The following is a 25397-nucleotide window of genomic DNA, read 5'->3' on the forward strand; positions in this document are numbered from 1 at the left end:
TCTGTGTCTTCGTTGGCCCCTGGTGACAAGGAAGCTGCACCCATGGGAAGTTACAGCAGGACTAGCTCACCTACTCACCATCTCCCTGTGCACTGACAAGTCAAGTCAGCTGTACCAGATCCGAGGGATAAAAGGGGAAAGCCATCATCCATGAAAGGTGCACAGAGTGCTCCCAACTACCCAGCCAAGGGCAGAACACGTTCCTCTGTCTGCAGAGCAGCAGGTCATGGCACAAGATCTGTGCAGCCATGTGTACTTAGGGGAGGATCAAGGCTTGGCATGCTAAGCAGCACTTCTGGAAGTTGTTGATCTTTCATTTTCCGAACAATTTCTGGGAAACAGCTCCTCCCCACACTAATACATGAGATGTGGCAAAGCCTGTGTTTCTGTCAAGGTGCTCTTCCAAACAGACAATGTGGAGAAGATGGCAGATGGGGAAAGACAAAGGCATGGGGACATGACGTGTAAGAACAGTGAAATCACATACCTTCAGGGATGCATTGTCCAAGAACAAACTTATAACCCTTACAGCATTTTTTCCTGAAAAACAATAAAATAAATAAATGAATAAATAAATGTATTCTCTATAGATTGGTGCTGCCTTTAGAAACAGCCATAAGTAGATTATGGTTGTGATGAACCAAACAAGACAAGGATCCTGAGCAGCTGGAGTTCAGCATTACAGAACACAACAGGGAAATGCACCACCTGGCCCAGGAGGAATTTCACATGGCAGCATGTCCAGTCACCTCAGGAGCCTGGAAAAGAGTAGCCCAACACTGACCGACCCAACATCCCAAGTAATTTCCAAAAATCTGGCTCTCTTGTGCTGTCTGGATGATGTCTGGACAGCTCAGTGGTGCACAAATACACAACTCAGGTCATCATTTTCATGGTACAGTCAAGGCTGTTTTCAGGTATCTGTCACTACAATATCAACCTGCAGAAACGGGTGAGTCTCAGTGAGGAGTACACAGAGGATAAATGTTATCAGTCATTTCTCATCTTCTAATAAACCTGGAGGAGGTAAACTCAATATATTGAGTATTTCAACTGAAGCAAGGGCAAGTACCTTATATAGACTCAGGGACAAAACTGCAGTGTAGAGTCAATAGGATCAGACATTTTTTATGTGCCTGTGATATGTGCCAAAGTCTGAATGCTGAGAAATTACTGTTTCTGACACACTAGCCTGTAATGACATTTAGGCATCCAGCTAAACCTGCTGGTTTTCTCTCCAGGCAACAAACCACATTAAGTCACCAAGGCCCCCAGCAGCCCTCAGGAGCCTTTACAAATGGCTGTGTCCCTTATCATCCTGAGACTCTCACTGCAGGGACCTAGTGACTTTCAAAGGGTCCTACCTTGGTAACTACCAGGACTGCTGAAAAAGAAAAAAAAACCCTGCTGTTCAATTATTACATCAAGTATACATGAATCTGAGGGGAAAAAAAAATCCCTGTGTATTTTACAAATACACAGTTTTTTCATGCTTTGTGGACGTGCTGAAATATCTCCCAAACTGGGAAACCATCCATTTTGTCTTTTTGTTTGATTCAGTAACTAATGCAGAAGAATGTTAAAGCCACGTCAGTCAATGACACTACACTCCCGTGGACAACACGTAGCCATCACAAATCATCATTATGTTGAATTTAAATTAACTATCAGTTGCAACTGATGGCTTAAAACAAACAATGCATTTCTCCAAACAATGTAAGAACAAACTTTGGCTCCATTTTTTACCCTCTTCCTTAAGATTAGCTGGAATATAAATTATGCTTAATGAGCATTGAGCATCTGAAGAGGAAGCCTTGCTTTGTTATGCAAACAGTGGTGCCTCATTAGACTTCTCTCCAAACACTGCTGTGAAGTTTTATCTGCAAGACAAACAAATGCAGGAGGAACGAGTTCAAAGGTGCATTGGGGAGGCTGCTCATATGCTGCAGGCCCTGCTGATGGCTTTCCAAATGCACAGTGATCTCCTTCCATCTGCAAAAGAAAAGAGGCGTCCCTGTAGCTGCTCTTCAGAGGAAGATACAGCCCAGCTTGAGAGGGCTGGGAGATGAGCAAAGAGAGGAGGACATGCCTGCCATGAGATGCTGACCTGTGGGGCTGTGCCAGCCACAGGGAGCAGCAACTTCCATAACTTGGACCCTTCTCCATGGAATTCCCACTTTATTTTCAGGTTTAGGACCAATAAGGCCTGTGCCAGCAGATGGTGTGATAGCCTGCTGCTGGACAAGGGTTACCTGCTGGGAACCTTGCAGGAGCTGCCTCTCTCCTCCCAGCTTGTCTGGTCATGGCTTTTGGCTGGATTCATTTGCTTTCTTGTGGCTAAAGTGAGATTTTATCTGCCTGGCTGGGTTCTCCCAAAAGCCAAACAACTTGCCCTGATTAAACCCTTCTTTCAAAGCCATACACTGAGAAACCATCACATGCTAAGTTACAGCCATTAAATTCTGCCCTGGCACTCTGATATTGCACCAAAGTCAGCACAGCCTTGTCCTTTAGATTTCACTTGAAACAACCATAAAATCATGTTTCCCTGGCTGATCTCCAAGTGCTTGCTGAAATCCCTCCCTTCAGAAACTTCTTGCAGCAATGGGTTCCACAGTGGGATGAGATGGTTTCAGTTTTCAGTGTCCCTCTCAAATTTTTGTTCACATTTTCCCAAGCCTTACTGATAAGGGGATTTTGAAATATTTTCTCTAAAAAAAAAAAGTGTGAAGATTTTTCTGCACTGTGGAAGTTTTAAATTATACTTAAAGAAGTGTTTAGAAGAGGAATGCCATGCCTTCAGACCACATTCCACATGAAAATCTCTTCCCAGTTGAAAGTTACAGATCTCTGCATTAGTGCAGCCTGTACTCAGCAGCACTCTTATCAGCATGATTTTGGCAGGGAAACTGCTACTTTAGGGTTAATGCAAAGGAAATACAATACAATACCTGTTTCTCTGAACATTACATTGCAACCCTGGGATTCCTGCATGCTTTAGCTTTCCACATTCTTATAGTGAAATCTGTCAAAATGATGGACACATGAGCATTAGCAAAGGCATTTTAATAGCAACACTCATTTTCAGACATCCAGGTCCAGGCTGACATGTCTAATCAACGTTGCACAGCAGCAATCTCGTTGTACATAATGAGAGGTAAGAAGGGGTTCCTACTGATAATTTTAGCTACTGGATAACTTTCAGCAAGATGGTTGCTATGCAGCTGTACATGTGGCCATGCATGAAACACAAACACACAGCTGTGTGTTTGAAGCTCCACCACTAAAACCTGGAGCTCTGGGGAAATTCGGTTGATTTGTTAACCTGAAATCTGCATTACAAAGGATGAAGCTTCTGGCAGACTTTTACCTGTTGTTTAAATGGAGTATTTCAGCAATTAAAAATGCAGTAACTTTTGATTTTCATGGAATCTTTACTCAGGAATAAGAATAAGCCCAAACTCACAGAGGGTTTGGGACAACATGATTTTGATTAAAGCAACATTCAGCTTTTCTGGTTGTAAGAAAATTCGTAGTGATAGGGATACCCCCAAAACCAAGTCACCCCTTATTTTTTCTGGTGTGTACCTGCTGGAGAAACAGGGAGATATTGTGTTCCTACCCTCCACTCTGGAGTCTGAGATGCTTCTAGAAGACTAAATGCCAGAAGATGAGATTTAGGGTGCAAAATTTGATATGAATAAATATATCCATGACTAGGCAAGTGGCAAATCTGTCTTTTTTTCCCGGGATTTGTGGCCTATTACCTTTCAAACTGAGTGAGGAGCTGAGTTTTCCAGGAGCTCCCCTGTGTCCCATCACCCAGAGTGCCCAGCACACAGGGGTGCACCAGCACAGCACCCCTGCCCCATCCTGCAAAGCAGTAGCTGCTTGATAGCATCGCCTCAGACAGGCTGGACAAGAGGCAAGATGGGAGGAATGCGGCTTAATTAAGCCACTGCTTTATTAAGTTAGCTTATCTGGCAGCTATCAGCAGTAAGTCATCCAGCAAGGACCATGTTTTTTTCCCATAATTGCTTCCACCTGGCGCAGAGCTGCCGTCACCCCAGCCCACCTCCTGCTCTGCACGGGACACCGCAGCGATGCCGGAGACACCGACCAGGGCACGCTGAACCCAGAAAATAAATACTCTGTGAGAGAGGGGAGGGAGTCACTCAGGGTCCTACAGCTGCTGAAAATCTTCAGAAATGCAAACAATAACGGGATAAACATTTTAAATTATAATTAACCTGCATCTGTTTGCAGTAACATGGCAGTGAGCTGGGTTATAACAACAGCTGCTCCATGCATTTATTGAGGTTTTGGAGAGGCAGCTCTAAATCCCTGCCATGAGTCATGCTGAAAAAGATACATGATCATCATTTAGTGATTGAAAAAAGGGAACACAAAGGGGAAATGCAAGGAGAAGATGAAATATACAAGTTTTATACTGGTTTCAGACTAAACATAATATGTTAAGGAAGCTCTTGCTAAAGATGTCAAAAGTAGAAAGAGAAGAGTCTGCTCTAAGAAATATTATCCTCCTAGGAGCAAAGGAGACACAGAAATCTCTATGCTGAGTCTGAAAGTGAGTTCTTAGGATAAAATATTGCCCTTGCTTTATCCCTAAAATACTGCCAGGCAGTCAGTCTCCAGGCTGACTCCTCCTAGACAGAGGTAGTTCAAGAAGAGGAACTTTACCTCCCATTCACTGGGGCTAGGAGAGCACACACAAACTGTTTCTAGAGCTCAGCTGAGGCCTGAGGTCATGCCACTGGAAGATATAGCAGCTCCATAGGTGGTCAGGCAGGTCAAATCCTTCCTCTCCAAAACACTCTTTCTGACCTAAGAATATCAGATCAGTTGCAATTTAGGGGGCAAAAGAGATGTTTAGAATTTCATACAGATTTAAATAGATCAGCACTGTTTTTTCAAGTTAGTGCAAGTAGAAAGCAACCACAATACACTCAAGAAATGTCCCTAATAAAAAACTATTTCCTATTGGGAAAGGAGAGGACTTTTATCAATACCAGACTTCTTCAGCCTAAATTGTAACTTGAAATTAGAAGAACTTGTGCTGTGTTCTGAAGACCTGCTAGTTAAGCCTGTGTTTTTAATTGCACAAATAGTCTTTTTTAGATCCCTCTCCTTATTGTTCCTGCCCAGTGTTTCTTTTTTGATCGCCTGGCTTTGAGAAATAAATGGTGCGGCAAAAATGCAAATACAAAATACAGAAATGAATGTACAAAAAAAGATTAGACATCTATAAATGCAAGCCAGCAAGGTACACTAAAAACAAGCCTAAAAAAACCCCAACCAACCAGAAAACTCACTTTTCTTCTATATGAAATCCAAATGAGCAACAGGTTTGTCTGCCAAAGCACGCACAGACAAAGCCCATCTGCAGCACAAGTGCAGCAGCTCAGTAGCTGTGCACAGTTTCGCCGTAATTCACATGGAGAGAAGATTTATGTCAACATGGTGTAAAACTGAAGCAATGCACTTTATTTTTGTTTGCCTTTCTGTGGGACACATACCGAAATCTTGAGTAAGAGGGGATGGCCTCCCTGCAGACACTTGCTCAGCATACACTTTGCCATGATTTCCAGACTTAGTCCTTTTTCACAGTTTTGTAATGAGATAATTTATGTTCACACTGGGTGTGATGCAAAGTCCAAGGCCAGCCCAAGCCCTTCCTGTCATCATCCCAGCTGAGGGGGAATAACCCAAATACAGTGAAGTCTTCCAATACTGCAGCACCTATGACTGCTGTGGGTACCTGTGTGTTTCTTTATTTCTCTTAACTGACTGACCAGAGTGGAATTTGCCTGAACAACCCTGGGGAACTCAGACCTCTGAGAGCAACTCACTGCCATTTACTAGCTGATTTCTGTAAAAGCAAAATTTTCAGTGGTAAAAGCATTGCCTGAAACTAAGTCTTGTTTTTTTTTGTTAGCTATTAACATGAAATAATTTTGCCCACATATAATGGTTTTCTTTCTCTTAGCAGGAAAAAAAAAAAGGACCCTGCTATCTGCTCTTTTGCTTAACTCTGGCTATTAAGACAGATACCAGAAATGAAATCACATTCCAGTCATTGCTAATGGGAAGGTTTTGATAAGATTCACAGTTTCTGGACTTCTCTTGTGTGAATGCAAGCCAGGGACCAGATCCTCCCCTGGAAAAAGCCACATACCTCTCTTGACTCTAAGGAACTGTGCCAGTTCTTACCCTGGGAGACCCTGACTGATGCTCTTGAAAGCTTTCAGACACGCTCCTTGGCTGTTCCTTACTGTTAACTGACCCCTCTCCTCCTCCAAGTGCTGTTTCATGTCATCTTTTTATGGCCAAAGGGATTTTTATGGTGGCAGAGCAGAAACTGTAGTTCTTTCTTCTCAGAAGACAACTTCCAAACCAATATGATGGTTTACAGCCCATTTACAGCAGAGCACAATATTTGTGAATGCTTGAAGCTCATTCCTCTATAAAAGAGAATAAAAATACTTTGAGGTGTGGAAGAAGCCCTCTACCCCATATGGGTATCAGTGGGGCTTGGAGGTACTGACCTCCATGAAACTGAAAGATGCACAAAACCCAAAACCTCATAGGTCTGGCAAATTTAGCCACCAACAAAAAGGTGTGTTATTTTTGTAGGACACCCTGCACCTCTGTTCTCCATGGCACAGTGCAGGACACCTCTCCCAATGGGGTTTGTGGTTTTACTTAAGTAAATGAGATGTGGTGAGGTGTTCAGTAGTGGTTTCAAACAACATCAGGGCAGGGAGATCGTTCCCCCAACACATCCCTCTGCATCAGCAGATCAGCACTCCCAGGAGACCATCTTTTTTGGACTTTCTTAGGGATTCAGGATGCAGAAAAAGGGCTTGATGTGAAAACCCTGCAGGCAGCCACAACAGAAAATAAAATTCTCATGAGCTTCTGCTCATTGCAGAAAGAACTGGCAACTAAATCTCAGCTTTCTATCTCTCTTTAGGCAGAAGAACAAGACCTTTGGAAACGTTTCCTGTGATCCTCCCTTTCAATGTGTAACTTAAAGATGCTGTTGCTGTGAAACATAAAGATGTTGTTGGGATTTCCACACGAGCCACAGAGGCTCATGCTTTTGGGGAAGCAATGACTCTGTGCAACAAGGCCAGAACCAACATTTTCCCTGGTCGGTTCCTGGCCCAACCAGAGCCACGGGGCTGCAAAAGTATTGACCAAGCACAAGTTAATCAGCATCTTTTTCTGCAGAGCAGACCAACTGGCAGCACTGGTAACCACCAGGGCCTGTGTCTCACTTACCATACCAGTGTCCAAAAATTACTAAATAAAATTCTGCCTGCTATTGCTGTTGATTGTCCCCTAAGCAAAGAAGGAAACTCTCAGCAGGAAAATGTTGCACAACTTTGAAAAGGTAATGACCTTGGCCACCACTGGAAAAGGCATTTGTTGGATATTTTACATGCATGTAAACATCATCCTTGAAATCACATATGAGATCCCTTCAGTGCTAGACTGTACTTTCTTCCATTCTTTCCTGGATTTTTGTTTCATAGCTGTTTTTTCATAACACAAGGGAATGCTCATGTGGTTTATCACTAGACAACATGTCAAAAATAGCAGAATGATTAAATAAAAGGTTTTTGACTGTTTTCATCTGCTTAGACTCAGCTGTCAGCTTTGTCTTGTTCTCTTTTCTAACAAATTTCTTTTATTTTCTGGCATTGTACCAAGAAAATGAATTTGTTTAGTTTTGCAGGTGAAGTTGGTATGGATTCTGCAGAATCAAGTCAATGTTTGACAGGTATGAAATCTGAGGGGAAGAAAAAAGGAATTTGATACAATGATAGCACTGTTTGCATTTAATAAAAGGTCTAATGAACTGGCAAAGTATAATGCATCATCATAAATATATAGTCATTTCTACAAACAAGTAGCCTACTAAATATCAATTTAGATGATCCAAGATTAAGCCTGAGTTTTAAAATAACTCACTGCTTTGAGATTTAAAGCACGAGAATTGAGCAAAAGTCTTTTTTTCCACCATCTCTGTCTTCCAATTAGAGGACTGCAAGCCAAATTTCCTTCCAAGTCTGTAAGTAGTATGCTTTGCTGATGGCACACATTCAATTATTTATCTAACCCAAGGTGAGCCAGAGTACAGGACTAATCACAGCACATCTGTCCTGTCTCTTGGATTTTTTAAACTTCCATGACTCTTCATTTCGTAGCTCCAATTTCCTACCAAGTGTCCATGTGAGATAGAGAGTAATAAATTCCATTTCATGAGGGAAGGCAGAGCCAGAGCGGTGCTGCGAGGAGCTGCACTCACGGGCTGGCTGCTGTGCTGGTGCTCGGTCGCTGGAGTCAAGCAGCAACAAATTGCTGGCAAGCTCGCAGACTTACTGAATCCAGTCCAATGCAGCCCTGTTTATATAGCATCTTTCATCAACAAGATCACAAAAATGCTGCATAAGCAATGTCTAATAAACTCCTTTAGGTAAACAGCAAAAGGAAAGCGCCTTTTATGCACGCATGCACAGAAAAGCACATCACACAAACTGTGCCAGGAAGTCAGATCTCTAAAGCTGCATCTCCAAACAGGACATAAATCCCAATTAACCTCCAGAGACAAGCTAGTCACTCTGTCTACATTTGCTTACTGGTGTGCTGATATTAAAGGGCCTGATCCTGGTTCTGCCACAATCCCTGGCAGCTTTGACAGGAACATGTGTCAGATTAGGAACAGGCTCCGACCAAGGCTCAGGATGGTGGGTGAGGACCTGCTCAGCTCTGAGGATGTGATACAATTGGACTTCTTGGAAGAATAGTTCCAGAAAATCACTCGAACATAAACTTGATCAAGCCTTGCTGACATTTATCTTTGAAACAGTTGCAAGGCTCTTCTTGGTTTTGATGGATTTGGGATGAGACATGGACAACTGCTCCTGTACTCCCCGCAGGCCACAACATCCATGTACACCTTAAACCATCCATCTACACCCTAGACACTGACCCAGACACTTAATCCAGACAGTTAATAGATCTTTTAACTTGTTTTTTGAATGGTTTTTGAAATTCCACTCCAGGAAAAGGTAGGTAAATAAGTCCAACCAGGACAACACTTCCAACTTAAATAGTCTAGAAGTGGGGAGAGCCAAACACAAAGCCTTCAGCTTTTAAGGAAGTCAAATAGCATGGAAAAACACTTGAACAAAGATACATCTTTGAGTACCTTACTCTCCACCCTGGCTCTCCATGATATCCAGATGACATTGTGGTTTCCAGCACTTGGCTGGAAACTGACAGGAGGAGGATGATGTCTGCATTTGGATACTCTGCCTCTCTGTGGAAAGCTCATAATGAAAGGACAAAAGGCATGCAGGGCACAGAGTTTTATGTGGATCGCTCCTGATTTCTGGGACAATGTGAAAATCTCAATGGTCACTCTCCACACCATCTGTAGATAAGGGGTATGTGATGGCTCCTCTCTTCAGAGCACACTTTGTGCAAAAGGCACAGAGCAATCTAATTTTATACATTGTGGATCACACAAGGGTGCTTAACTATGCCTTGTGCCTAAGGATTTTTATCCTTCCAGAACTGGCTTAGAGTCACTGGGGCATGACCCTGCTTCAGCACAGCTGAGGGGACTTTTCAAGGCAAGGTTTCAGCCAAGTAACAGAAACAAAACCCCCATAATTTTAGAAAAATAGATTCACAGCATAATTTGAGTGGCAAGGGACCTTTGGAAAGATTGTGATCCAAGTGCACCTGACAGCAGAGAACTGCTCAGAGACTTTCCCAGATGAGTGTTGGATGTCTTCAGGAATGGAGATTGCCTCACTTCTCTGGGACTCTCTCCTGAGTGCTTAACCACTTCACTGCCCATTTTCTCCTTTATATCTGCTTAAAACGTCCCTGCTGCAAGCTGTGGCTCATGTCTTGTGTTGTTTTGCAGTGCACCTCTGATGAAGGTCTGGCTTCATCTTCTCCATACCCTCAGCATGTCTTCCCTGTAACACCCCATTAGTTAGTGGGAGACATCAATTAAATTCACTCCTTAGCCCCCTCCCCAGACTGAGCAAACACAGATCCCTTGGGCTCCCCTTGATACAATGTGCTCCAGCCCCTCAGCATCTTGTCTCCAGCTTATTGGTGAGTGCATGAAACTTCACATATCCAAGTCACAAAGTAACATGAGCAGGTATTCTTTGAAAATACAAGAAAATTGAATACAAGTAAACAAAGAACTTAAAAAAAAAAAGAAGAAGAAGAAAAAAGGTTATCTGCTAAATTCCAATTAAATTGCAGCTTTGGTCTACAATCACTATTTTTGTCTTCCCACTTCATTTCTAAATGGAAGTTTAAAAGAAGAAAAACTGACAAAAAAGGTAGTAAAACTTGAATGAAATACAAACAATACTATTTTTTTCATTAAAGTACTGTCAACAGAAGAGTTGGCCGGTTATCATCACTATCTAAGCAACAAGAACTTGAAGTTGTTTTTTTAATATAATTTCAACATCAATAGCAGCAATGGAATTAAGTTCTTAGTGTAAGCCCTTGGAAATATCTATAAAGATACTAAAAAGATAATATTTCAAGTATGTTTCACTGATCCAGATGTTTCTCTCTTTTCCCCCTCTGTTTTATTGTTCCCAGAGAAGACCTTATAAATGCTGAAACTGCTTATTAAGTATGCAGACTTAATGAATTGGACAAGGGAAGAAATAATTCTTAACATAACAAGTTCACAAGTCAGACCCATGTTTATTGTCAACAGAGATGATAGCAAAATACTCTCTATGCACAGAGTAGTCTCTTTTAGAACAGAATATTTCTCCATGAACCACTTCCAGCATACTGAAAAGATTAATTTCTAAGACAACGCAGCATGAAAGTTTGTTGAATTATGTAGTGATGCTGTACCAAGGCTCCAGTGCCAAGGTTTATTTTTGGAGCCACACATCTGCAGGTTATTTGTTGCAGGATGGGGTGTATGGAGTGAATCCTTAAACAATTTCCTAAGTAGAGAAGCATTGCTGGAACGAGCAGATGTTTATATGGTGTCACTGGAAGGCCTGGTATCTGGGATGTGGCAGTGGTGTTGGAGCTGCCTGGATAGCTGAGACTACTCCACTTATGCTGCAGTCAGCAGAGAGTGGGAAGTTCACAAAGCAGCTCTTTGATGTGGCACTCAGCCCCTCTGTTCAAAGTGGCAGGAGCAGGAATGCCATCCAGCCACGGGCTGCAGTGATTCTGGCATGGAGTGCGGTGCCCCCCCAAAGCCAGTGCATCCCACTCTTTAATTTATAAGCAAGTGAGTGGCACTAAGTTCTAAACATAAAAAGCAAAGCTATTTTCAGAAACTTCCCCACATTTCCCCACCACACTGTGTCCTACACAGGGCTCAGCTTTCAATCCAGCCTGACCCAATTGCCTGTTAGCCATGCACTAATTGCAGGAGTGATCACATCATGCCCTAACTGATCAAACCACAGCCCCACTCCCTGTTTTTATTGCCTAATTTATTGGGACTGGCATTGGCTGCTGCTCTTCTTTCTCATCCTGCTGCTGGAATATGGTTTTAGCTCTGAGGTTGAACACAGGACTTCCATGAGATGCTGAAATGTATTGAGAAAACTCACCCCCATTTCACTCTGCATACTTGATATTTGCAACCATGTTCCAGTTAAAAGACTCTCCTCCCCCCTAGTGCCCTCTAACTCGCTGCCTCAAAAATAAAGGATGAGGTATCTGCTCCCAGGCATGGTACCCGGGCAGTCTGAGGCAGGATGAAGAAGCAATTTGCTCTGGACAGCTTTGAAACACTGAGAGCAAAGAGGCAGACATGAGCCAAGGGAAAGTAGACTTTGTGGGGCAAAACCTTGCTGCTGGGACAGACACATTTTCTGAAGGCAAAACCTTTTGGGATGCACAAGGGAGCTGAGAGGAAAGGTCACAGACCCATAGCTGGACCCTCCCATCCTCAGCTGGGCAGTGAAGATGTGGTCCTGAGCTGGTGAGGGTGACTTGTGATGTCTGCATGGAGAGCCTCAAGCACAATGAATTTTGAGAGGAAGCCTGATGGCTTGCAGCACTGTGCAATTGCCCTTGTATTAATTACACTTCCCATTAAAATGGGGTCATGTTTGCAGATACTGGTGCCTGCCTGCAGGCATTCACCAAATTTGCATTACTTCACCCTCTCCTAAAACCAATGCACACTAGAGGTGACTCTGCTGGAGCTGGTGTAGCAGTTGCAGTTCCAGACAGCAATTCAGAGCTACACATGCTGGACTGACTCTGGCCATTTGGAGCATCAAAATGGGCTCAACATTTGGGCTCAGAAGTGAAAAAACCTGACACCAGAGTGAGAACAGAGTCAGGGTCATTGACCAATTTATCCAGGAAGACTGAGCAGGCCACTCAGTTTGTTTCATTTCATCAGGTTTCCCCTCCCTGCAGATCGTCCTGGACAACTGCCCTGTGCACCAGCCCAGTTGTGACATTCAGTGATTTTGTCTGTGACTGCAAGGTCTTTTCAACTCACTTGCAAACGTTTGTTTTCTTCTAGTGATGGGACTTTGCTTTGTCTGCCTTATTTCCGTGACCCACGATGAGGGCAAACATCCTGCTGGGTGTCAGTTTTAAGATGTGCTTGCTGCTGGTCATGTTCTTGTTTGCCCGTGGGAACCCATCTCTCCCCATTACTCTGCCATGGGCTTTTGGCATTTCTCTCATAATGTCACTTTTTTGATGGCTACTTTTGGTGGTCTGGTCAGGCTGCTGTTTCTTGACAAAGCTCAGTGCCACATTTCTGGTTCTTCCTTTACCATTAGTATATTTAAGGTATTACAGCACAAATATCTTGCTATTGTAATGCCTGTTCATAGCTAGGAAACATATGGAAGGATGCTCCTTGTGGTAAGACCCCAGCATACCTGCACAGTCCTCACTGGAATGGCATCATAAACCTGAAAATTTGGGGTTTTTAACACAAAAGTTACACAAGTGCTAAAATATGTGCCTTCATTTCTGCTAATGCTTTATTCTCTACACATTATTTAAACTTGTAAATAATTTTATTAAACACATCTTTTTCATGTCACACCAGTCATGGCTGAGAGGAGGCTCAGGATAAACCATGACCATGGGCACAGGCAAGAGTCATCACCTTCATCTAAAGCAAGCCACTGGGGAAAGTTTGGGTGATTTCTTCCTATTAACTTATCCTCCTCTATTATGTTTCATGCTGTGTCATTACTAAGTTTTCATAAATTTTCAAGCTGATGTTGCACTTAAATAAGTAAATACAGAGTGACTGCTAAGGAAGTGTAGAAGATAAGAGAGCAGTGTATCTTTTCTGACTGCTTATTATGACTGGTGTAAGTGTGGGTGACAGTCACTTTGGCTCTCCATGAGTTAAATTTAGTTCCTCCTGGAAAATGCAAGTTGTGTCTAAAAAGCAGTTTTGCAGGTAAATACACTGCATACCCAAAGCATCTGTCTGTGCTAGCCTGTAGAGACAATTCTAAAGTTAGACCTGAGGCTAAATCAGTATCAGTAAAAACAAGATTATAATTGCTAGATTCATACCTGTGAACATCCATTTTGTGTTTCTGTCCCTCTCGGAATATACATTTTCTGTCACTTTGTACTGCTTCTACATTGCCACCTATTTATCTACATGCAATACTTGTGCAGTGTCTTTGACTGCACTGTTCACACCAGAATACTTTTGTAGAGGTAGTATTTTATGCAGAAAAAACCAAACTAGCTGTTTTCTTTCCTACTCTATTCACAAGTTAGTTTTCATTTCTGAGACATACAAGGAAGAAAACCCAATATTTTTACCAGCTGAGATATCAATCTGATTCTGTAAGGCTGTTTGAAAGCACTTTAATATAACTGGCTCACTCTAATATATTTGGAATAAAGGTTTGGCATGTGGTGTAAAGCAGACTCCCCCAAAGCCATGAGTGCAAGCAGCAAAGTGAAATCAATATTGTGTACATTCCTTGAGAAATTTCATCTTGGTTTGGATTTTTTTCCCCACCTTTTCTACTAATGAAGTGCTTGTTCATCAGTGTTACAGCCTGATGGGCACAGTGTGTATTACAATCTCACCATCTGCATCATTTACATTCCCAAATGTGGAATCTCAGCCAGATGTCTGACTTATCTCCAAGGCGCTGACTTCAGACATATGGTTTTTATTTAAATGAATCACAATACTAACAGAAATCCAGTATCTATTATCTGTCACAATTGCAGATAATAACTCAGAATAAATTTAACTCAAGCTTTTTATTGTTGCTCACATAGACACTTCTGTGGATGAATCTCCTAAAGTGCAATAATAAAAATCGAATGAAAATTAAAGCAAAGTTAAGCAGAGTAGTTCATTATAGGTGAAATTTCAGACTCTATTGCAAGCAGAAGAAAAATGCACAACCTTTAGTGACATAGAGATCCTGAAGCAATGCACAACACCAAGAAACAATTCAATGCCAGGACATTAGGTAATCCCAAGCCACAGTTTTATTAATTCATTTAGGATCCAGCAAAACCCAGTGCACTGGTGCTCTGCAGTAATGATTGTCATCATGTGTGAGGGAGTTCATAACCTGAAAACAGCACCACACTCTCCTGTTTGCACACAGAGCTTGAAGCTTCTACTCAAAACTTGTGTGGTGTTTCCTGGCACAAAATAAAATGCACACATTCATTCAGAAATGTGTCTCTATTATTTTGCTCTGACTTGGATTTCTAGACCTTTCCATGCTCTTAATTAGTAGTGGTAGTAGTAATAATATGTTTTTACTTCCATGATGTTAACCAGTAGGGTATGAATGCTGCAAATAGAAACTAAGTTCAACGTAAAGAAAATTGATAGTTCCTTACTTAGAGTTTTTTCTTCCCACTTTGATAATTCTATGATTCTAATTCCTTAGATTTGTTACCAAATAAACACCACTCTTTACCTTTCACAGAAGAAAAGTATTGATGCTTACACTAGATTGAAATCAAAATGTGCCTGTCACGAACTAGAACCCCAAATCCTTATGCAAAACCTGACCAGAACAATAATTTCTGACTGAATGTATCTTCAGCTATGACAGGATGCAAAAACAGTGCGAGCGCAGGAAAATCAAAGCTGTCACATTCCTTATTATAACTGTACACAGTTTCCTGTGAAATAGCTGATTTTCATATCAAAGCCACCATGACAGCATGCACAGGGACACATGTGGCCAAGCACAGGAGGGATAGATGCTTCTGGAGAGCATCTCAGCCTGACAGTGGTATGACAAACTCCTAAGCCCAGCGCCTTTCTTGAGATATGTAAGCAGAGAAGACTGGGCTTTAATGCCCCAGTTTTCACCATAGCTTTATAATTTCTTTAAACTCTTTCAGAGCTCCACTCCTAGGGAAGGTGGTCAAAGGCCATGAAATGATGAAATTTGCACCAAAATCAAGAGGAGGAGATGGCCTGCCTGCTTGCTCTGCTGACAGTCTCCAGCCACGTCCCTTCTGGGGTGGGGACACCCCACAGAGGCACCTCCTCAACCCCGAGCACCCTTCTGCACAGATGCATCACCCCGTGTGGGAGGCTGGGGGTGTGCCCGTGGTTTGAGAGCCAAGCATCGTGAACCCAGAGCTCCCCCAGAGAGGGGTCAGCCTTGAGGGAGCTCTTAGGGGAACTCTGTTTGCAGAGCTGGAGGCAAGGGCAGCCGCCCCCTCAGCTGTGCAGCTCCTCTGACTCTCCCTGTGGATTCAGCTGTTTCGTAAGCCAGGGAGAGTGCAATACTAAAACATAATTGTATTTGGACATCTCAGGAAACCCTTCCAGAAATGGAACTGGGAAAAAACCTCCAGACTACAATCATGCAATTAAATGCTGAATCACAACAGAGAACCACAGAAGCCCAGTGAAAAATATGCTGGCATGTGGTTAACGCTGGCTTTTCTTAATCTGGGAGTGCCAAAACCCTTTGTATGTTCACAAGGTCACTGTCATGTGCAATGGTGACTCTATTTCTCACCACTCTCTGCACAACAAACTCCCTTTCAGTGCTGCTTGAAGCCATCAGAGATTATGCTTGTCTGCCTGCACTTTTTCAGCCAATGTCCAGTTTAACTACTTCATTTTCCAGAATGTTTTAACGATGCAGTCCAGCAGAATTTAGTGTCAGAGCACCACATTGAGACACCATGGGCTGCTACAGCAGCTCAGTGCCAGACCTGAGATGGGAATCTGCAACATCCAGGTGTGCTGGTGGATGTTTAAGGGGGGACAACTGTAAAACACAGGCTGGTGTGAAGAATTGTGGGAATTGGCTCTCTGGTCGTTATGTTTGGATCTTTTCTAGCCCAGTGTAAAGTGTCAAGGTCCATGAATTAACCCCTTGAGCTGAGGGTGTTCCACCCCCAAGCACAGACCCTAACTAGCCTGATTCTTGTGCCAGGAAGCTTCAAGCACTGCTGTGTTCACTACCTGATGACATGGTACTGGCCTCACTGGCCCACAGCTTGAATCTCTGAATTTTCATTGATTCAATTCACCATTCACGCACAGTGTAGTGCAGTAGTGCTCAAAGGTGCCCAAGCCAGTTTTGAACATGCTAGTGTGGGCCTGGAACGGGGGCAGCTGCCTGAATCCATCACTCTGCCCAGGGATTGCTCTGTGCTGATGTATTTCCTTGTTCTATGGCTTTGGGGATAAAACAGGGACAGTAGGATTTTTATTTTGCTTTTATTGTTATTACCACAATCACAGTAAAGCAGCCACTCTGATTAGTTCCTGCCAGAGAATGACCTTTGGAGTAAATGCTGCTGAGGATTGAAAAAAATGGATGAAAGTTTTGCTTGAGGAACAAGTTCATGGCTTGAGATCACCCCCTTTTTTTTCATCTGTGCAATGCAAAACCAGCACAAAGTCCACCTGAAGCCTCCTGCCCTTGAAAGCTGCACAACTATTTAGGTGTTGTCTGATCCCACCACAACTGTCCTCTGTGAATGAAAGGATGGGCAGGACTGGTCTGCCCCTCCATAAGTGATAAAGCAGTTAACAGAACATATGAGATCTTATAAAAATGATGAATTCACTTTCCACAGAGAGTCCAGTAAGTTTTATGCTTCTACCTACAAAAATGTCAACTGCTCAGTCTCTCATTGGGATTTAGCTGTTACATTTTGACAGCAGTGGAAAAGAGCAGCAAAATGGCCAAATCTGCAATTATTAGAGCTGGACAGTAAATTACATGCTCTGCTCCATCCACAAAGAAATGTTTATCAACTGCTGCCAAAACCCACAGCACCCTGGTGTTTCCTCAGGCTTGTCTTCCATTTCTACAGCCACTGAGGAGGCTGTTACCCTTGGGAAGTCTCATTTAGAATAAACAGTCCTTTATGTTCATTATCGTGATTCCCAGAGAAAAGGCTGGAGGAGCTAATTAGCAACTAAGCATGACTGGAAGCACCAGGATGGACCCAGTGGATCAGCAAGTGCATTCTCCAGGCTGGAGAGCTACAGCAAACCTCATGACTCTTCCTCTGGCCTCAAGGATGCCTGCGTTTTGAGCTGGGTAATTTCTTTTTTTTTATTGGGATGAAAAACTGTTCACTGGAGGAAGGCAGGGGAGAAACCGAACTACAGCACTGTGTCAGGAAATGACCGATTCTAAGAAAAATATAAGATGGATCTGAGGGCCAAGGGGTTCCAGTTCCTCACCAAAAAGTGGTGTTTGCAGATCAGACTTGACAGATTGCTTCACAAATGCAAAAAGGGAACTCCAAACCCCCAAATACTAGTGTTTTGGGGGAAGCCAAGTTTGCATTGTTTGGGTTTCTTTGCAGCTCAGTTCAGCCTTTGCATCTGTTTGTCTCTGGTTCAGTCTCCCTGCTGTGATGATGGCAGCTCCAGCCAGGCTCAGTGAGCTTGGACCTCAGGTAGGAGCACTCAACCATGCTCACAGCCCCTCATCCACATGCACCAAGGGCTCTGGACCAAGGGAGCAGCTTGCCCAGCTGCTGAGGCTGGGGGCTCACACCCAGGGCTGCCCAGCTCATCCCCCTCATTCCAGCACACCAGAGGTCCTGGGCCCAGCAGCTGTAGTCCACTGTTCAACCAGTGAGGGGAAAACAGGACTGATAAGCACCCCTTCCCAGAGAAGGTCTGTTTTAAGTCCAGCAAGATGAAGTATTTTGCCAGTAAGGCAGCTAGCCGCAGACTTTGCCAGTGGCACAGATTTTTGGTTCAGCCTGCTGCCTTCACCAGAGATTTAGCTCAAATTCTAATAGTAGGGGTTAATCTCCTCTAGTCAACACGGCTTATTAAGAGATCACAGTAATCCCTGAATGGGTTCAAAATCAACAAGTCAAAAATGTATTAGCCTACGCAATGCCATGGCAGATTAAAAGAAATTACACTCATGCTGCGGCCTATCTGTAAACTGGGGGATGGATTTTGTTCTGCTGGTTGTACTACCTAAAAGAGCTGTTTGATAAAATACAGCTCAATTGCTGTCTAATGTTTTTCTAACAGGCACAGAGATTGTCTCACTTTTGAAACATCTAAGATTTCAAAGACCCACAAAGACAGTCTTCCAGTTCCCACTGGCCTGCAGGAAATGCTTGTAACCCATGAGTTTGAATCAGAGCAGTGCTTTTTTAATCAAATCTGATTCAAGTTATTTTTTCCATTACCAATTTCTCGCCCCCAAATCATTATTTAGTTATACATTCTTTGCTACTTAGAAACACAGGAGGAGAGAACAAATGCATCAGCCAGCAATGCACTGAGGATCATCTCTGGAAATGCTAATGACTTCTCACTCAGCAAACAGATTTTGATGTGGGCGTGTCTAGTTCAGGCAAGGAAGGCAAGAGAATGGCACCATTTCACATGAAAGCACATAGGCATGGCCAAAACCCTTATATAACACAGTGGGATTGCCAGTGTGGTTAAAACCAAAGCCACCACTGTGGTGCTGGACTGCGCTGTATACACGGTGCCCTGGAGACCCGCCTGTCCTGGATGCAGCAGGGTGTACAAAAATCTGGGCTGTTTACATGGATGAGGAATCACGGCCAGAGTTCCACCGCATCCTCAGAGCTGGGTTAGCCAATGTGCTCTGGACATGCAGGGAGAGCTTTGCAACTGCACCAAGATGAGAATGTGCTGCATGGCCCCGTCCGCCTTCCCCACCTCAGCCTACCTGGATTTGTCTCTGCAGGCCAGCAAGCAGAAAGGAAAATGAGGAAATAAGGTAAGGTGTGGGGGAAATAATATTTAAAAAAGGGCAACATTTAAGTTTCCTGTTGCACTGAAAGCCAGAAACACATGCAGAATGAGCTGAAAAGGCAAGTTTTGATTTGTAGGGAAATTCAGCATCTTCCTGCTGCAGGACTGCACAGGGGCCCCAAAAGGACCCACTTTTCTTGTTTAGCATTTCCTAATTACCTAGAATGGCACTGTCTTATGAAAGCAGGAGAACAATGAGGCAGCCCTGTTACTGGGGTGACACCCCAGAGCTGCTCCCTCCTTGCAGGAACCTGCTTCCCTTGCCACCAACATATCTGGAGACAGCAGTTTTCTCCCAGCCAGCACAGAGAGCCATTGCACAGGGATACCCTAAGAGATGGGCTAATCCTAGGTACCCCTTCCTCACCTTTTGGCTGCTGCACATCCTGCACACAGCATCACCCAGGAAACTGAGGCTCCAGCAGCCCTCCCTTCACTGCAGCCCCTAAACAGACTGGGGTTGATGGTCTGTAACCCACCAGCTTGCAGGCAGGTGAAAGATGCTCCCAGGACCTACAGGGCTGGGACAAAACACCTGAAGGCAATTGTAAACATAAAGTGAGTTGCATCCCCATCTCCCAAAGAGCTCACCAGAAGACACCAATAAAGGCAGACCCTGGAGTGGGGAAGAGATCTTCAGATGTCTGGAGAAAAAGGACAGAATGTTCAAAAGCATGGAAGTCTACAAAGAAAATTTGCAAATAAAGCAAGTTTTCAATGTTAAAAAAAAAAAAAGAAAATAAAGAAAAGAAAGGGAGGTGCAACAATGGGCTGAAACTCCAGAATGACGGGGAGCAGGCAGATAAGGAGCATTGCTGTGCCATGTCTCACTTCATAAAGTCCAAAGATAACCCAAGGAAATGATGAGGCAGCAGAATTAAGTAAACCAGATAACAAGTACTTTTTCTTGCAACACTAAGCTGCAATATTTGGGGTGAGTTGGAGGCTAGAGGATGAAGGAGGTTCACACAGGACTCAGACAGATCCATGAGGAAGGGCTAGGGCTAAGCAAGCCCCACAAGTACCAGCCTGCCTGTCCCCACTGTCACAGACAGGCACAGATGCTGCCAGCTGCAGATGGTTGGTAGGCACAGCACCAATCCTGCCTCGTGCTGCTTTTGTGCTGTCACCTGCCAGAGTTTTATCTACGCTCACACAAAAACACCCTCCCAGGTCATTGAGTCCAAATATTAACCCAGCCCTGCCAAAGCCACCACCAAACATGTCCCAGAGTGCCACATCCACCTGTCTTTTAGATGTCTCCAGGCATGATGACTCTACCGCAGCCTGTTCCAGTGCTTGACAACCCTTTTGTTGAAGAAATTTTTCCTACTATCCAAACTAATCCTCCCCTGGTGCAACTTGAGGCCACTTCCTTCTGTCCTAAGCTTTGAAGCTCTTGCTGCAAGCAGGAATGCTGAGGAAGAGCAGCTTACTCTCAGCCTAGCCAGCTACCTGGGCTAGTTTGAAAGCAAGATAAAGCAGCCCCCCGAGTGTTATGACAAGAAGCTTTTCAACAAAATGAAGCAGGGAGACTCTGTTTACAAGAACCACTTGTAAATGGAAACCAAGACCCAATTCTGAAAGGAAAACCACATGGCCATAATCTCTCTCTTGTGAAAGGAGCAGTAATTACAGTGTCACACAGCAAGCTAAATGGTCTCTAACCAAAAGAGGATTACAACTGCATTCCTGGATCATACCTGACCTGGAGAGTGCTCTGAAGTGCAGGGAGGGGATCAGGCCTCCCCCCAGCTGTGTTACAAGTCCCTGGCACAGCTGGACAAAAGGTTACAGATCAGCTCAGTGAAGTTTACAGAACGACCCAAATGATTTTCCTGGAATGAAACCTTGACATGAATTTTTCCAGTGGGGATGGATACCAGCCTGTTTCCACAGCTTCATTGTCAACAGGAAATGTGTGAAGTATGTGATGGGATTCTCCATGTTTCGTAATTCAACCTATAGGTGCTAAGTAAGTGTGGACTGAGGAGGCTGTTGCAGTGTTGATTCTACCCGCAGATGTTCCCTGCAATGCCTGGACTTCAGTTTGTACTTCATCCCAGCTGAACCATGGGTCAGGTTGGGATTTGCTCTAAAGGACTGTGCAAGAGGGGGCCCACAGGGACCAGCACATGCTGCACATGTGCACTTGGACAGATACAGATGGATAAAACAGCACTTCTACAAGCAAAAAGCCTTGATTTCATGGCTCTTAATGCTTTGGAGCTACGGAGTAGAGATTCCACCCAGGGGCTTCTGCTCCTCTGTTCTGGCCATTGGAAGGTGGAACAATTCCAGGGCTGAGCTTCTCCAAACACCTGTCTGCTTCTGACATGGCACCCGAGGAAATGTAGGGTTGGCAGAAAGTCTAAAAAACAGCCAGGAGTTCTAATGCAACTGAGAAAACATTGTGAGGTAGTGGCTTTGCTACACTGAGTAATACTAACAGGGCATAAGAGACAGCCTCTAAAGACCAAAACCAAGGTCTGGGTCAGAAGGCCTTTATCATCAGCTCTGAAAAGGAGGCAGCAGTGTGCCCTGACACAGGACATTCAGTCAGAGGCACAGTTAAATGTGTAAGAAAACAGGCAAGCCCTTGTTCTCCTTGGGAAAACTCCAGAGACAGACACTCTTGTACCCACACAGATAAGCACCCTATTGCACAGCCCTGCAACACGGTTCTCACGGGTTTCCACACGGTGGGCACGATGAAAGGGCTCACTGCAAAGCCCTGGCATCAGTAGGGACCTCCCCTACTCCAGATCACTGCATGCAAAAGGAGCAGGCGCTTGCACCAAGTCCTTACCCTCAAACACAGCCGTCGCCTCCTGACAGCCACAGTCACTGGTCTTGGTCTGTGGGGAAACAAAACAGCCCAGCAAGGCACTGCTGAGCACTGTGGTGCAGACAGAAGCAGCAGTGCCTGCAATTCACAGCATTCTCTCTGACCAGCATTTCTTGTGGCAAATGCTCACGTTGAAGTGACTGACAAACCACTGCAATCAGTGCTTGCCCAACCCCAGACCCCAGTCAGCTCAGATCCCCAAGATACTGCGGGTTTTCCCAAGTAATTTGCAACTTTCAGCTTTCACTTGAGAATTCAACATGCTGCAAACTCCAAGAAAACTGCTGATATTTTTAGCAGCATCACATTCAGAAACCAAAATCAAGAAATAATCCTTAAAGCATCATCCAAAAACATATAACTCAAGGAGCTAATGGCTGTACTGACACCCTTTTCTAGCTAAACATGGGTTATGCCTCAACATATTTCTGATGATTGAGTGGAGGCGCATGCCAAGCTACATCAAAAATATAGCAGTCGTTTTTCAAGAGCTGAAATTTCACCAGTGGCTGCTGGTCACTGTGCTAACCATCACGACAAGCTGCCTTGTTGCAGAAGGGAGTTTTTCCTTGTTAATTATGCCGTTATTTCCAAAAACATGCTTTAGATGATAGGATATAAATCTTTGTGGGCCTCTCCTAAGCACATTCTGGCCCACATAAATATCAGCAGTGAAGAAACTTTGACAAAAGCATTAGACCCAAAAGAGGGACAGGGCTGGAGGCAATGCTGGTGAGAAGCACAACTCTGTGATAGCACAGCAGCCAAAGAAAACAGGACTGCTCTGAGGCTGTCCTCTGTGCAGATGAAAAAAACCAGATAAAATATGTTAACCCCACAGATAGCAGCCGTGCCACAACCAGCATGTTTCTAGTTTCAGGTGCTGCTTATTATTTCTCCTCTTCCAAGGGGTTAGAGCATCTTTAGAGATCCCAGCAGCTTGCAGGAGACACGGTGGCATCCACGACACAATGCAGGCCAAAAGAGCTGCAGAGGACAAGAACTGCTGTTTTTTCTCAAAGCTGAAAATATCCTGCAAGATTGTTCTATCTGCCCCACAAGATGAAGGTAAAGCTCAGAAAGGACCGGGACAAACAAGACAGGGTTGATCTGCAGGAGGAAAGAGGGAGGTAGGAATGCTGCCAGTTGCTGCTGGGTGCTCAGGCCGGCAGCTGCCTCGCTGCTGGACATTTGTGACAACAATATCAGACAGGAGATGAGAAGAACTCACAAGAAATAACCCAGTGCAGATGAGAAGGACCCCAGGAGTGACCAGAAAATCCATTCACCGAGTTCAAATGATTCATTCAGTTATATGGTCTGCACGGAACTTGCAGACTTCCCTGTAGCATTTGACTGAAGATCTGTGGTTTTGTGTTTTTGGAAGAGACATTTCACCTTTCGCAATAAATTCTTGAGTGATGCAAGCACAAAGAGATGCAAAGGAAACACGAAGTGATCTTACCAAGGGGCTAAGAAAACACTTCAAACCCACATGTCAGCTAAGGACAGATTCATGTGCAGCACGTGCTTATCTGTGCTATGGCATTTTTTGAAAGTATTATTGCTATGAGAGATAAAGAAAATTTACTAGCATGCATACATTTCCAAAAACCATTTTATAGGATTCAGATTGGAGATCAGCAACTGCAGCCAAGAGGAAAGATTACAGGATTAAAAACCCTGTATTTAGCACAAAAGTCAAAACATGACTGCTCAGTCAGAATTAGGATTGTATCAGTTGGAAAAATGAATGTGTTGTCCAAGAGCTGTTTGTTAACAGTTCATTTTATATCACAAATTTTATGTATTGAGCTAGACACACTCTTCTATATATGCACAAAAATAAGCAGGTTCTGTGAAATTTGTGGAGTTTCCTCCTTTCTTTGCCAGGTAGTGAGCTGAAATGCAGGGAGATTAAGACACAAAAAACCCCCAACTAACCAACCAACCAACCAACCAACCAACCAACCAACCAACCAACCAACTTAAAATCTCCACTTACTGTGGAGTGGTTTGTGCTCAAAAGAGGCTGCTTTTTCAGTTTTTGTGCTTTTCTGTGTTTGAAACCTGGCTCCACTGACTGTATCTAGCTGTGAGTGGTCCCTCCTACAGTAAATGCAAACTGAGGTCCCAAGCCAGGCATCTTGGGAGAAGACAAATTAAAATATTTTTTGTACCAGAAAGCACTGGAAGGTGAGCTGCAGCTCTCCCCAGGCTTTGCCTTCTGCAGCCCTTGCTTTATTTCCACATGCTCTTCTCCGGCATTCCAAAAAGCAAAGGGTCGTACAGAAAAAAAACCTCTTGATCCTCTCTGTATGAGAAGGGAGAGAAAAGAGGACTTCACCTTTCACCCCACCTTCTCTGCTGGACAAATACTACTTCTGGGGATGCTGGCCTTGTGCAGAGATGTTTTGGCATGGCCTCATCCATTCACCACCTCCATGAAGGACTTCCTCTCCTGTGCAATCATCGTGTGTGGGGTCTGCAGCCCTGGGTACCTCCTGGAACATTGCAGCGCCTTTTCTTCCCTCTCTTCTTCACACACTTGCACACAGAATATTGTCAGGCATTGCTCCTCATCTCCTTTCTCTTCATGCTGTTAGATAATAGGGGAAACATAAACCACAGGACAGGAAGCTCCCACGTTGATGATATTGCAAAGTCACAGCTAGCCCTGTTTCATTTTACTTTAAAAGATCAGTAACACTGCCACTACTCCAAAGTGAGTTTTAAGAAGTTCCTGTAGTTGAGTCTGTGCTGAGATATATTTAATATATTTCTCAAATCTCTGGCAAACACAGAAAGCCAGCTATACTATTAGGTTTCTCTTTAATTTTCTTTTTAAACACATCACTGCAATGCTAAGCAACCCCAGCTATTCTAATGAACTCTGCTTTAAATGCAAAACATGTTTTTCAGCTTTTAAAAATCAATCAAGTTGCCAGAGATTGCTAAAATAGCTCATATGAATTCTCTGCCATTTTCTACATGCAAAGGTCAAGCCTGGGAGATGAGCAGGCACTATGAGTTTGCAGACTGGCTCCATCTGTTGCACATAAAGTTTGGGCTTGGCAGCGAAAACACAAGAGCAAGGGGGGAAACCCAAGACTTACTGTCTGTGTTTACTAGCTGCAGGGCTAGTCTTGCAGGGAGCTGAGTGTCTCAAGCCTTGGCGGGGTGGAGGGGACACCATGGTGTTCACCCATCTTTGGGGTCTTGCACAGAGCTCAC

General features: G+C 43.9%; 1 protein-coding gene across 1 annotated transcript in view; it reads right to left on the bottom strand.

The window, feature by feature from the left end:
- CCBE1 (collagen and calcium binding EGF domains 1) overlaps nucleotides 1-25397 on the bottom strand; it is a 96514-nt gene that overhangs the window by 24259 nt on the left and 46858 nt on the right. The window contains exon 3 of the mRNA XM_064403572.1: nucleotides 488-540. Coding sequence (XP_064259642.1) covers nucleotides 488-540 — 53 coding nt within the window. The remainder of the gene's footprint in view (nucleotides 1-487; nucleotides 541-25397) is intronic.

Source organism: Passer domesticus, chromosome Z (genome assembly GCF_036417665.1).
Source record: "Passer domesticus isolate bPasDom1 chromosome Z, bPasDom1.hap1, whole genome shotgun sequence".
NCBI lineage: Eukaryota > Metazoa > Chordata > Aves > Passeriformes > Passeridae > Passer > Passer domesticus.